The sequence below is a fragment of the Equus quagga genome, chromosome 14 (genome assembly GCF_021613505.1).
Source record: "Equus quagga isolate Etosha38 chromosome 14, UCLA_HA_Equagga_1.0, whole genome shotgun sequence".
Lineage (NCBI taxonomy): Eukaryota > Metazoa > Chordata > Mammalia > Perissodactyla > Equidae > Equus > Equus quagga.
This window is the reverse complement of record NC_060280.1, coordinates 28,221,454-28,235,848: the sequence shown is the minus strand read 5'-3', so window position 1 is coordinate 28,235,848 and position 14,395 is coordinate 28,221,454. Positions and strand designations below refer to the sequence as shown.

Below are 14,395 nucleotides of genomic sequence, written 5' to 3'. Positions count from 1 at the left end.
GCTACAGATAAGGCTCCACCTCAATTCCCTTGAGCCACTTGTTAAATATTTACCAGCACACCACTGAATATATGTGTATAAAAATGCATTCCAAAAAACTTGCTGGAAGGATAGATGCCAAACTGTTACTGCCTCTGGGGAGGAGAGTAGTGTGGCAGGAATGTGAAAGTAAATTTACACTTTTTACCATATACGCTTCTGTAGTGTTTCAGTTTTTTTTACAGTGAGCATATAGACATATATTTCTTGTACTGCTTTTAAAAACTGGACAGAAAAATCTGCGTGTGTTGGGATTGTGGTATTGGTGACTTTTCTTGAGAGGCTAAAAGTTGGTCACATAAATACTGTCTGAAATGGCCATGAGGAGGCTGAAGGCCAAGCCTGGGACTTGGAATCTGTTTCCTCAAAAATCTGCTTTTTATTCTTGCTGACTAAATGGGGCTTTTTTGTCTCTTCATAGGTTACCCCACAGCCTACCCGGCAGCAGCCCCTGCCTACAATCCCAGCCTGTACCCCACCAATAGCCCCAGTTATGCTCCAGGTAAGGAGAAAGTGGAGACAGCAGTGGTGAGTGGGGTGGGATGTTGGGCTCTATTTGGAAAAACAGACCCACCTGCTGACCTTTCCCTGTCCTTAATTGCTCTGGGCTCAGCCTTTCCAAGCCTGATTCTCCTGGGAGTTCCCTCTGGGAGCTGGGGCAGTTCAGCCTCCGAGTTGGGGTGGGAATAGAATCTCCTCCATTCTCTTTGGGACTTAAGGTTGGCCCATCTCTCCTCTGCTGGAATATCTGAGATACGCATCCTCCTCACAGGACCTTTTCTGCTCTCCCAAACAATGTCCAAATTCATTCTTTGCTCAGTTTCCCCTGAGGCTGCCATTGAGACACACACACACAAGCACACACACACAGCAGACTTCCTGGGTGTGGATCTGGAAGAGAGTGAGAGACTTGCCACCAGAGGATGAAGAGCCAGTTTTCAAGCTGAGGCAAGGAACTTATTTTTCAAAAATAGTAAAGGCCCAACACTCCCTGGATAGAGGTTGAAATAGATTTTAAAATGTTGAAAAAGCTTGTTCTAGTTTGGGCTAGGAGCAGTACAGAGGTCTTACCGCTGATCTTACCCCCTATGCTCAGCAGTGCTTTAACACTCAAGAGGCGGGAGAAGGTGTGTGGGCTCTGCAGTTAGAGTCTTGGGTTTGAATCCTGATTGCTCAACTCACTAGTTGGGAGGCCTTGGACAAGTTACCCCACCTCTCTGAGAAATGTGCTACCTACCTCAGGGTTTTAGATGATTTTATGTAAGTTCCTCGTCATTTACCCAACAAGTGATTGTTTGTTGAATGTCCTGTATACTGGAATATAAAACAAGAAAGGATGCCATTTTTGCCTGAAGTAGCTTACAGTCCTTTTGGGAGCTGGCATATAAACAAATTGATTGCTGTACAGCGTGATGAGTATTGTAAAAGGACTACGTGTAAGCGGAGAGGAAGCGGAGAAGGGAACAACAGTCTGCCTGAGGTTGGAAGTGTAGGGGAGGCTTCACTGAGGGCCTAGCAGCAGAGACTTGAGGGAGAAGCAGGAGGTGTTCTGGTAAGCACACAAAGGAAGAGTTAGGCATTCTAGGCAGAGTAGCGCCTGGGCAAAGGCATGGACATGAGGACATGACACTGTGAAGAAGCTGGAAGTAGTGAGAATGGTTAAGCATAGACTCTTGGTGGGCTATAAGTAAATCTGAACTACAGATGTGCAAGGGCCGGATTTGGAAAGTCCTTGAATATCATGATAATATCCTCATTTTGTTGTTTAGTAATTATTATTCTAGAGTTAGAAAGCTGGAGAAAACCTTAGAGATACTCCACTTCAACTCCTTCTCTTGACAAGGGAGATCCAGAGAGAAGCAGTGTTTTGTCCAAGTTACCCAATGAATCAGCAGTAGCCTAGGGACTAGAACACTTGACAGATCTCCTGGCTCTTGGTCTCATGCTTCCCTGTGCCAATCCAGTACTCATTCCTACTGTCATTCCCTTTCTTCTGGGAGGTCTAAATGAGAAAAGATCATGGGCTATGTCGGAAGACCTAGATATGAGTTCTGACTCTGTCACTTCCTAGATTAGCAACCTTAAAGTCACCTGGCCTCTCTGAACCTCAGTCGCCTCTCTCTAAAGTAGGAATCCTATCATAATTGTATTACACACACACACATATACATCATGAGCCCCCTCTTTTTTTTGGCAGACAAGAACTATTTTTTGCAGATAAGTGATGTTAATCCTTAAAGTGCTTACATAGGTGTGTCATTCCACAGATGTTTATTTTGGCCCTGCTATGCCCGAGGCACTCTGGAAGACATTGTAGGTGATTCAAACTTGAGGAAGCTGTAGTCATTGCCCACGAATTGTTTATGAGGGGATCAGTGACACACAGGCTAAAGAATCTATAATGGTCTCTCAGCATTGGTATTTTATTCTATCTTCACTTTTAATCAATAAAATATATATTTCAAAAAAAGCTGTAAGAGGACACAGAAATTCTCTCTGATAAAAGACTTAATCGAATTTGATAAGTTCTATCTTAAAAACTGTGGTGATTTTGATTATCACGTATCTCAAGATATAGAAATGATTTAAATCTAAATGCTATACGATCTGTGAATTGGCTTGGTAAACTATCCAGTCTAAAACAAGATGAGGTGAGTATTGTAGAAGGTCAGATGAGATCAGGAGTGAAGAAGATGCGTTGTCTTTATAGTTGGGAGGCCATCACTGACCTCTGCGGAAGCAGTCAGTGAGGCTGGGAGTGAAGTAGATTTAGCAGATAGGGCCTCCTCTTACAAAAGGCTTGGCTACAAGGGAAAGGAGAACAAGAAGGCGTTGACTAGAAGGGAAGGTGGGGTTAGAGGAGGGATTTTTTTCAGATATGAGTATGATTAAATAAGTACTGATGGGAAGGAGCAAGTGGGAAGGACCAGTCAGAGATGCAGGAGAAGGGGTACCAGGTGGATCCAGGCCTCCAAGGAGGCTGTGATGAGGTGGGAAATCCAAAGGTCAGTTCTCTTCTTAGTTTGGGGGAGCGGGTGGAGTGGGGTGCCTCACACAGGAGAGCAGCTCTTCTTCTCAAACTAAAGGAAAGGTGTCAGGTGGTGGTGCTTAGAATAAATTGCCCAGCAGAAAGTGGAGAGTTCCTGTCTAATGATCTTGAGTTGCTGAAACAGGTGAGCAGGGACAGAGGAGGGTTCTTAAGGAGAGAGGTCAAGGTGTGGAAGCCTCACTGGGAGGAGTGGGAGAGGAAACTACCAACAGGTAACACAGCTGCGTACATAGGAGGCCCAGCTGAGGGTGGAGGCTGTGAATTTGTAAAGGCTCTAATCCCCAGCTCTGGGATGTTTTCTCATGATGTTTAGAACTGCTGATAGATTGTGGAATTGTTTTAGGATTAGTTTGGCAAGAAAGTGGGAGGACGGAATAAATAGCTAATATTTGTTGAATGGTTCCTATGTGCCAAGGACTATTTTAAGCTTTTTATGGGCATTAACTTATTTTATATCACAACAAACCTTTGAGGTCAGTACTATTGTTATTTCAGTTTTCCAAGTGGGAAAACTGAAACTTAGAGAAGTTAGGGAACTAGCCCATAGATCCAAACCCAGGCATCCTGCCACCACACCTGCGTGCACTCTTAACCACTACATTATAGTTGCAGTTGAACAGAGAGAAATTGAGGTGTTAGACTGAAGCAACCAGAGTAGAGAGGGAAGGGGGAGCAGACAGGAGGACTCTGAGACTGGGAAAAAAAAAAATGAAGAGATTGGAAAGCTCCTGGAATGCATAAAGTACCAATTAAGTTTTAATTTTAAAACAAAATATCACCCCTCATCTAACTTGAGTTTTCTCAGTTTTATGTTTTGAAAAGTCGACATATTTTTAAGCCCTGACTAAACCAACCCAGACCATTTTCTCAGAAACTCACATAATCCACTGGAGAAGGTAGTGTTAGCACGTTGTGTCAGAAAGCCCCAAACTGGGAGTTGGAAGAGAGGGGTTTTAGCGCTAACTCTCCTGCTCATTTTGAATAGGGCACATCCCCTTCCCTTTGGAGTTACACACATGCACAGCTGGTCTGTTTCGTACGTTGGGAGGCTGGCCTCTGCATTCACCAGTTCTCCTGATTGCACTGGGGGAGCTGGGTCAAGGACAGAGAGGACAGTGTAGGTTACTCTCAGCTTCCTGCCAGCGCCAGCCATTTGCGATGCCAAGCGATGCCTGTGGGTAGAAGCCTGCACAGGAGCTAGACTCTCAGGTTTACGTTTCTCTCAGCTTCCTCAAGGAGACCAAGAAGTCCAAGAAGTTGCTTCAGAGGAAGCTATTTTTAGCAGCTCTGAGTACCCTGAGATGTCATCTGTCCAGGCTGCAGGGAAACATTTCACTCTTTCATTGGTTCTGAAAGCAATGTGGGTACTTGGAACTTTTTTCCAAGCTTTTAATGACTTCAGAGATCTTATTTAAGAACAATTTGGCCCCACAGGAGGCAGGAGCCAACTGAGACTCGTTTTCAGAATCTGGAGACCAAAGGATCTGTCATATTAATGGTAATCTAACTTGAAAATGAAGGAAAGGATAAACAGGATAACTAATATAGATGAAAATGAAGGAAAGGATAAACAGGATAACTAATATAGATAAAAATGAAATACCTCCTCACAAGAAATCTTTTTATAAATCATTTTCCTCTGTTGTCTCACTTGATTTAACATTAGCTTTGTAAAGTACCAATGTATTATTCCCATTTTGCATATGACAAAGCTAGAGAAGGGCAGGGGAAAGGAATTTGTGTTTTCTGAGCATCTGCCGTGTTCCAGACACTGTGCAAGGGATGTCACAAACATTAATTTTTACCTTATCCTTGTGGGTTAGAGCTTCTTGCCTCCAATTTTGCTCAGAGAGGTTAAAGAACTTGTCCAAAGTTGCATGGCTAAAAAGCAGCGGAGCTGGGATTCAAACCCAGTCTGTCTGACCCCATAGCCTGTACTCCTTCTACCCGTCTCCCAGCCTTAGGGAATGAAGTACCCTTGCATTGGTCCTAGCTCTCTGGGCTTTACAGAGAGCTCTTTAGAGGCCAAACAGGATGATTTTCTCCCTGAACCTTCACTTCCTCTAGCACATGAAGTCTCTATCTTATGTGATGTCCCTCTGCAGTACTTGGAAGAATTGGAACTTATTCTTAGCATGGACATGCAAAGAGCAGGAGCTTGGGCCAGCTGCCTAGGAGATACCATGGCATCAAGGGAGGTGCCCCTTCTCAATGAATGGGCTTTCCTGGATGGCAAGTCTGTCACCCCCCTCCAGGGTAGAGGCACTTGGCACCCCCTGCATTCACTGTTTCTTGTGTAGCCCGGGGAAAACTATCTTGAGACAAAGTCTGTTTTTGTAACTGCAATGTATACTGCTTTGCAAAAGTTCTTAGTGGTAATTTCAACTAACATTTCTATCCAACAGAGTTTCAGTTCCTGCATTCAGCTTATGGTAGGAGAGCTATTTTTCCTCATCTGTATTATGGCCTATGAATGTGTTATCTCGTAACAATGGTAGATTCCCTCCCCTTTCCTCCCCAAATCCCATCCCCTAGGCTTGGGCTCCCCCAGGTGGCTCAGCAGCAGTTCCTAAAGCATGCAGGAACATGTCTGATGGTGCAAAATCATGGGTTGGAGACACACATGAACCGTCCCCTAGGGTAGCAGTGAAGGATCGTGGCACTCAAAGGCGTCTCTCCCCTTCCTCACCTCCGGGGTCCCATCTGACCTAGGTCAGAAGCTGTCACCCTAACCTGGCTGCTGAATTCAAACAAATAAGTGAACAAAAATTCCTGGGCCTCTGTGTGCCTCCTCTGTTGGCTCTGTGACAGCCCCTAGGGAGGAGTACCTGGATTATGCTTATAAGAACCAAAAAACCAGTCTGCCCCAGGACCAGATTTTCCATCTCCATCAGCAGTTTGACATGTTTGAAGACCTGGTTGACGTTAGATACGATCTGTTCCCTTAGCTCCGATGTTGAGCTCTGGCTCATTTTCATGGCATTTTCCTGGATGGTGAGAGGTGAGGGCCAAGTGTGCTAACGAGCGAGGGACCAGAACTGGGTTCTCTGGGCAGTGTGGACTCCAGGCCCAAGGCACCACGGGAACTTTTGGGCACCTGTGAGGGTCCCAGCAGTGTAACTTGATTAGGTCTTTTTTGTCATAGACAGGAAGGGACCATAGGAGGGACTTGCCACTTTCGCCACCCTCACCTGGGCTGCTCAGGATAATGTTTTCATAAAATGTCTGCACACTTTCTCAACTTTCAACCTTACGTTATTTGGATGTTGAATATTAAATTTGCGTGTGGCGCATCTTTCAGGAGATGAGCTGTGAAAATTTCTCCTTGCTGCTGCTGTGGGCTGTGTGATCTTGGGCAATTTACTAATGTCTCCAGGCCGTAGATGAAGTGTTTTATTCCAGATGATCTCTGAGGTCCCTTTAAATGCTAACAGCATGTCCTCTTATAATTTTATTATTTCAGTTTTGCTAGTCACAAACCTGTTTCTCTTGCCATTTATGGAGAGTCATTTTATGTTTGCCTTAGGATATGTGAACTTGGACAGAAGACTCCATAAAAAGTAAGAGAAACTCTCATGCTTCCTCACCCCTCCAGTTATAGCATCTGAAATAGAAATACTAAAGAATACATAATGGAGCTCTTCTCTTGACAGAGTGTCCTGTGCCAGGCCCTAAGCTGACCCTTTGAAGATACAAAGACCAGTAAGAGAGGGTCCCTGTTCTCAAGGAGCTCACAGTTTAGTGGGGGAGACAGACAAGTCAGCAAGTACAGGGGCTTCTAAGAATCACAGGGCCTGGGATAGTGAACCATATGGGATACATGACGGGGGTGGGGAAAAGAAAAGACTTCATAGTAGACGCGCGTCCTCAGCTCATGACTGATGGATTGATAATGTTTACCAGGTGGCATTTGGGGAAAGACATGCCAGGAAGAGTGAGCAGTGTGAGCAAAAATACAGAGATGTGATGCTCCTCGGCATATTCTGGGAATACTAAACAGTTTGTGTGGCGGTAGTGTAGGGTTAGAGGGTGAGGACAATGAAAGAGTATAGAGAGATCATAGGACTAGGTCATGAGGGGCCTTGAATGCCACACAGGGAGTTCAGGCTTAAGCCTATAGGCTGTGGAGAACCTTAGAATGTTTTTAAGAAGGTTGTGTGATTAGGTTTAGGTCTTAGAAATATCACTCTGATTGCAACTTGGAGATTATAATTGGCGGGTTTAAACACAAGCAGAACAGTGAAGAAGCAGTTGGAATAGATCAGGTGAGAGATGATGAGAATTTAAATTAGAGCTGTCCACGGCCGTGGGGATGGAAGATGGACAGATACCAGAATTAGAAGCTATGAGACTGGATGACACTTTTTTTTTTTTTTTTTAATTTTACTTTTCCTTTTTCTCCCCAAAGCCCCCCGGTACATAGTTGTGTACTTTTAGTTGTGGGTCCTTCTAGTTGTGGCATGTGGGACGCCGCCTCAGTGTGGCCTGATGAGCGGTGCCACGTCCATGCCCAGGATCCAAACCAGCGAAACCCTGGGCCGTTGAAGCAGAGCGTGCCAACTTAACCACTCAGCCATGGGGCCGACCCTGGATGACACTTTATTTTTGATCCTCACGTCAACACTATGAAGTGATCAGGGAGTGATTATTTTTTAAGATTTTATTTTTTTCCTTTTTCTCCCCAAAGCTTCCCAGTACATAGTTGTATATTCTTCATTGTGGGTCCTTCTAGTTGTGGCATGTGGGACACTGCCTCAGCGTGATTTGATGAGCAGTGCCATGTCCGTGCCCAGGATTCTAACCAACGAAACACTGGGCCGCCTGCAGCGGAGAGCGCGAACTTAACCACTTGGCCACAGGGCCAGCCCCGATCAGGGAGTGATTATTATTGCCATTTTATCAGACAGCAAAACAGAAGCTTAGAAAGGTTTAGCAACTTGCCCAAGGTCCCACAGCTCATAAGTGGCACAGCCCAGGCTAGAACTCAGATTTCCTGACTTACTACATTGTTCAGGATGATGGTCCCTTGCTGCCTCTCCTCCTTGTAAGTGTGCTTAACAGATTGTTCAAGTGTCAGAGGGCGTGAGGGCCCCGTATCCAGGGAAGTGAACAACCCAGCACCTGGATGTGGGCAGCATGCTGTGACTGGGCCATGGCCCTTCACTGCCAAGGGTTCTCTCTCTCTCTCCTTTTTAAATTGAAGAGTAACACATATACTGTAGTACATAAGTGCACTAGTTTCAAATGTACAGCTCAGTAATATTTGATATATGTATACACTTGTATTTAACTACCACCCAGTTCAAAATGTAGAACGTTTCTAGGAGTTGCTACCTTTCATGGCAGGCATATCTATCAGAGCAGCCTGCTCTAAAAGCATCAGTTGGATTATCTTTATCCCACAACTGAGCTCTCAATCACTACCACCAACAGCATGGGTGACTTTAGAATTTTTCATGGAGGAGGAAGATCATATGGAACAGCTACTTAATGAGGAAGTCAAGTTGACAGCTAATATTTGTTGTTTTTTGGTTTGGGTTTTCATATTTACCCAGTTATTTAAATTACTAAGTATTCATATATACAGAGAAATATAGAAGATACTAATACTTGTTTTCTTTATAATAAAACCGAAAGAAAATACCCACTTCTTCAGGAACATGTATAGTTTAGTTCACTTGATCTAGGGAAAGACATAATCAAAGGCACAGTCGCACTTGCTTCTTTCCTGGTTAATCTGGAACCTTATTTTACTGTGTGCAATGCTGTCTTGTTCACTCTCTGGTTGGCGTGTGGCTGTGTTGCATCCCCAGCTAGACCATGAGTACCTTGTGTGCGGTGACCATGACCCACGTGTGTTCCTGTCCACCGTGGCGCTCCCCTCAGTGCTGAGCGCAGTGTAGGCCTCAGTCACTCTTTGGTTAATTTTGATTTACTTACTTAAATTGTCACACAGTCCTTCAGGCTAATGTCAGACTTTTGGCCTATGATGAGAATTGTGGTAAAGTATGCACCACTTGGGGAAACAACTGGACCGGAACAAGACCTCCAAATTCTCTGCAGCCAAGTTCAGGCCTCCTGCTTCCTGGTGGAGTCCCTATGGGGTCTTGAGGGCATGGGCTTGCTCTATGTGACTTCTCAGAGCTACTTGTTTCACTTTTTAGGGAGTTGTTTTGGGTGGCCAGGGCTTTCCAGCCACATGGAGTGGCAGGTTCTAAATTTGGAGACCTCTTGATAAGATTTTTCAGTGCTAATTGGATTGTTTATTAATCCCCACCCTTACCCCTACCTCCCCAGGAAAAGAAACCCAAGATAATTGTTTAAAACAGATTGCCCTCCTCCTGCATTGTCTGCAGAGCCATGTCTGGATGTCCAGCAAAGGCCCTGGACTCTGCATGGAATTCTGCTGGGTCTGCATTTCTTCTGCCAGAATTCTCCTTTTAGTGTCACTTTCCTGCCCATGATTTCCTTCTCATTTCTCAGCATCTGCTGTATGTATTGCGGGCCATTAATGCAAGCACAGGGTCAGTCCAGAACAACTACACTTCTAGCCGTGGTTCAGCAAAAACAGCAGAGTCCTTGACCTCCTTCTCTGGCCCCTGTACTTCCATGACTGAAGGAACCAGAGGTATTACCTATTAGCCTGACAGCCAGAGGGGGCTATGGGATCTCTCTGGAGGTGGACTATCCTTGTCCTGGTGGAATTAGAGTGTATAGGCATACTTTCTTCTCCTACCACCCTGTCTTACCTTAGCCCCTTGTTAAAATGTTTCACGTATATCTGGCTATTGCCAATGCAACCCACCTCCTACTTATATACTTTAAAACACCCCATATCCATGACTCCCAAGACCTTATTTGAGTGAAAAAGGTACTGTTAAAGTAATTCTTTTTACCATAAAAGTAGAAATTTGGGTCAAGAACGTTTCTCCTCTAGTGTTTGGAAGTATATCAAGGGAAATAGCTAAAAAGTTAGGCATTTTCCCCCTTTGAAACTCTATTTCCTCTCTCCTTCCCCGCAGGATACCATGAAGGTAAGTTTTTTGAGTCACTCCCCACTTCTAGAACATATGAAGCATCATCCTTCAAATTTCTCAAGCTGAGCTGTGAGTCAGCCTGGGAAGTCTCTGCAGATTTCCTTCAAACTGAGCATCATCTCATTTCACACCTACCCCAAGTTTGACATTTACTTTCTTAATGGCCCAAAGATCATCTCTAATTCGTGAGGAGATATCTCATGATGGGGCACCAGTAGCACCTCAGCAGAAGGTATAAAGGGTGTGCAAGAGGTATGTCTATCCGGTCCCAGCTGGGTGTACAGGAGAAGGAGTTAGCAGGGAGTACCCCACTGTGCTTTCTGCGCTGCCAAAACTCAGTCCCTTTAGAAGAGATGGCAGTCCAGCAAGGTTCATGTCATGTGGTAATTATTTTTGGGTCTCTCTTTGCAAGTAACTTATTAAATACACCTCCAGATGAGATTTCAGGCATAAAAAAAGAGTACTCAGTTGATCTGGCCCAATAAATAGTCAAAGGCTCCAAGTTGCTACACATTAATGAGAAAGTGACTAAGGAACATCCCAGAGCCTTAGGCCAGAATGTTAGGCAGTAGAAGGCAGTATTTATAGGCATCTTTGTGGTTTCATTAGTGGGTAGAAAATCCTGACTCTCCTAATTATTATAAGCTCAGATTTCCTCAGTTTCAAATCATTTGGAACCTCACTTTGGCACTCCCCTCAACCACTCACCCATCTCAGAAAGGCTGGACCATCCTGTGTGTCTGAACAGGGCCCCTTGGGTTATATGTTTCCGTCCAGCACAAGACCCTTGCTTTGTGTCTGTGATTGGTGGTGCCCACTTCTTATTTCTGCCTAATGCCATTCTTGTGTCTTCCCTTAAGCAACTCTGCTGATGAAACAGGCCTGGCCACAGAACTCGTCTTCCTGTGGCACTGAAGGCACCTTCCACCTCCCAGTGGACACCGGGACCGAGAACCGAACTTACCAAGCATCCTCTGCGGCTTTCAGTAAATACAGCCTGTCTCCTCCTTTCCTTGTTCCCCTTGGTTGGGACTTATTTGTCTCTTAGGAAGAAAGGAAAGGGAACTTGTAAAACTGACATTTACAAGACACTATTTTAAGAGGTTCTCCTACCCATGCAAAAAATTGGCCCTCCTCATTCCGGAAAGGTCATCCTCTTTGATCATATACCCAGCTTTGGGGAGACACAAAGCAGTGAGGGAAGGAGAAGGAAGTACTCACCTGGCCAAAAAGTTGGATGAGGGAATGGTTGTTACTGCATTCAAGGGAAAGGACAGAGGACACATTTGAAGGCCTGTGGACCTTTGGACAGAGAGACCTCCTCCAGCTAGCACAGGATTTCTCAGCCTTGGCACTATGGACATCTGGACCAGATAATTTTTTGTTGTGGGGAGCTGTCCTGTGCATTGTAGGATGCTTAGCAGCATCCCTGGCCTCTACCCACTGGATGCCAGTAGCAAACTCTCATTATGACAGTCAAAAATGTCTCTAAACATTGCTAAATATCCCCTGGCAGGGGGACAAAATTGCCCCTAGTGTGAGAAACACTGCCCTAGTGGAAGCTACACTATGGGAGCAAGGTATGTACATGGAGTCCTCAGGGAGGAGAGAAACCATCTGCCCAGTCAGATTGGTGACATTCATCTTGAGGTTCATCTTGAGTGGGGCGACTAATGGTTTCACCTTCACATCTGATTTTTAACACAAAATGGCTCCACTGGGTAAAATGAGGACCAGTGTTTTGAAATTAGAATGGCATTTTGACTCTGTATAAGGAAAAACCTTGTACTTTATTGGAGCTGTCCAAAAGAGAATGTCTGGCTTTGACTGTGATGTGCGCCTGTCTCTTAAGTTGTACCAGCAGGGGCTGGACAAGCCCTTAGAGGGATGTTGCAGACTAGGCCCAGTGGTGTGTGGTTCAGCAAATTATTAATCTATTAAGTAAGTAGATTAGAAGAATACATTGTTTTTTCTTTTCTTTTAAATACCCAATGTTATTTTCTCCTTAGTTATCATTGCCCCTAGATGTCAACATCAATTTATGTTTATACAACATAACTCTCACCTTTTTGAGAATATGTTTTCATAATTACCTTCTCATTTAATCTACACTATAGTCCTATGATTTGGGTGAATTTTTATTCCAGTTTGAAAGCTGGGGCTCAAAAGGTAATGCACCCACTATCATCCAACTAGTAAGCAGCACAACTAGAAAAAGATACCACCAGGTTAAGTTTCTGTTACTGACTTTTTTCATGAGATTTCTTCTTTAAGAGAGGGATGGCAGCAGTAGGGAGTTTTTCCAGATACCTGTGAATTAGATATGTAAATGGACTTATACGTGCATATTCTCTCTTTTAGCTACACATATGGATTAGATGCTTATAGACACAGCCACTGTAACGTAGCAGAAAGAGACCTGGAGTGGAAAACCGAAAGTGTTGGATTCTAGACTTGGTTCTCTGTAACCTTGGATAATTTATGTCCATGCTTTGGACCTTGGTTTTTCCAACTGTAAAATGAGGGGGCTGGACTAGGTCATCTTTAAGGTTCTCTCTAGCTATTAGACTCCTGATTCTCTTACCTTGGTGCTGTGTACTCAGTGTCCTCCACCCTGGCAGGGACCTCTTCTCTAGCTGCCTTGACTAGTAGTTTGCCAACTAGCCTTTGCTCACACATCTCCAGGTGTGGGGCACTCATTCCCTCCAGAGGCAACCCTTTCCACAGTGAGAAAGTTTGAATATTAGAAGGCCTTACCTTCTACTCTGTTGAAATCTCCTTGAAGTCCTGTTGAAATGTCCAGTAGCTACATCCCACTGTCCTCTCACAGGCTATTACAGTCCCTGTAAAGGACCAGAATGTACCCCGTCTGTTTTAAGCAAGTAATGTATGAACCTGTGCAATTTTTACATAGATGTGAGGTCGACTGACCCTCCTACGTACACCAGGGTGCTTCCAGACACACAGATTTTGGCACTTCTAATACCACAGAAATTCAGGGCACTTTAAGAAATTCAGTTCAATTTCACCAACACTTGCTAAGCCTGTTTGTCATTAGGTCTCCCTCCTACTTACTCAGCACTTTCTTGTTCGGCTACCAACAAGGAGACTTGGGGGTTAAGGCAAGAATCAGACATAGAGCTTTGTCGAGACATATAAATCTGATGGTCAATAAACCAATTAGTCTAAAAGGCATCCTTTATGTGAGGATCAATGGCTTTGAAGGTGGTAGGGGCTCTACAACTGAAAAAGATTTATGACGGTGCAGAAGGATTGAAGAGAAGGCTGAAAAGATTTTATCTTGCTAATGTACACACTCTCTTTATTATCCTGTTTGATGGAGCCTAAAATTATGGTTAGGAACCTGAGAGAAAGAACAGCGCATCATAAACAAAGCTTCCTTTCATAAGGCAGAGCTGGGACTTCTGTGATCGGATTCCTTTTTTCTCTCATGATATTGCCTTTAGTGAAATGGGAACACAAAGGCCACTATACCAAATGCCCAAGATTGCACTGCAGAGACCCATAACTCACAAAGGAGCTCTAACCAGGGCATAGTAAGCCCTGAACTCTGGGCCCAGCTCTGCACTGATTTGCTGTGTAATTTGGGAAAGTTGCTGCCCCTTTGGGCTCCAGGTTCTTCATCTGAAATGGAGAAGGTTCAGTGCAAGTCTCTAAGGTCCTTAAAGCATAGCATTCCAAAGTCCTGAATCAGACCTAGGTAGAAATCCTTTCAGGAGAGCCAGGCCTCCAGTGAGTGAGTTGAGTCTGAATTTGTTTGAGCAAAATCCACAAGTGGGTTTTTTTTTTTTTTTTTGCATCAAGCTCAACAGCTTCTTTTATTTAGATGCACAAAGTAATAAACCCTGAATATTGTGACATCCAAGGTAGCTCAGGCTACAGTCTCAGGGGAATTTGCAGTGATCCTCAAGGGTGTGGACAGGACCACCAGTCAGTTGTGGAAAGTCCTCTGCAATGATTTCCTCATAAAAGTTTCACTGACATACTAAGAGACTTAGAATCTCAGGACTGCAAAGGTCCTTTGTTATTTTCTAGTCCAAATGAGGGTATTCCTTGAGAGAATTGACCTGACTCACTGACAGAGCCCAGGATGGGGACCCAGGGCAGCTCCTGCAGCCTCCTGACATAAGTGGTCACCTTTCAGCCTCCTGACATAAATGGTCACCTTGAGAAGCCCTGTAGTTAGAGGAAGGAACACTGACTCCTGGGTCCTCAAACAGTTGTTCTCTCTCTCTCTCTCTCTCTCTCT

General features: G+C 44.4%; 1 protein-coding gene across 7 annotated transcripts in view; it reads left to right on the top strand.

The window, feature by feature from the left end:
* Nucleotides 1–14,395, top strand: part of FAM168A (family with sequence similarity 168 member A) — a 176,423-nt gene that overhangs the window by 150,649 nt on the left and 11,379 nt on the right. For 3 of the 7 annotated variants that reach the window (XM_046685111.1, XM_046685105.1, XM_046685107.1), the window contains 4 exons: nucleotides 461–541; nucleotides 5,494–5,520; nucleotides 10,111–10,122; nucleotides 10,986–11,111. In XM_046685111.1, coding sequence (XP_046541067.1) covers nucleotides 461–541; nucleotides 5,494–5,520; nucleotides 10,111–10,122; nucleotides 10,986–11,111 — 246 coding nt within the window. The remainder of the gene's footprint in view (nucleotides 1–460; nucleotides 542–5,493; nucleotides 5,521–10,110; nucleotides 10,123–10,985; nucleotides 11,112–14,395) is intronic. The other 4 variants (XM_046685109.1, XM_046685106.1, XM_046685110.1 and 1 more) reach the window with 4 other exon arrangements.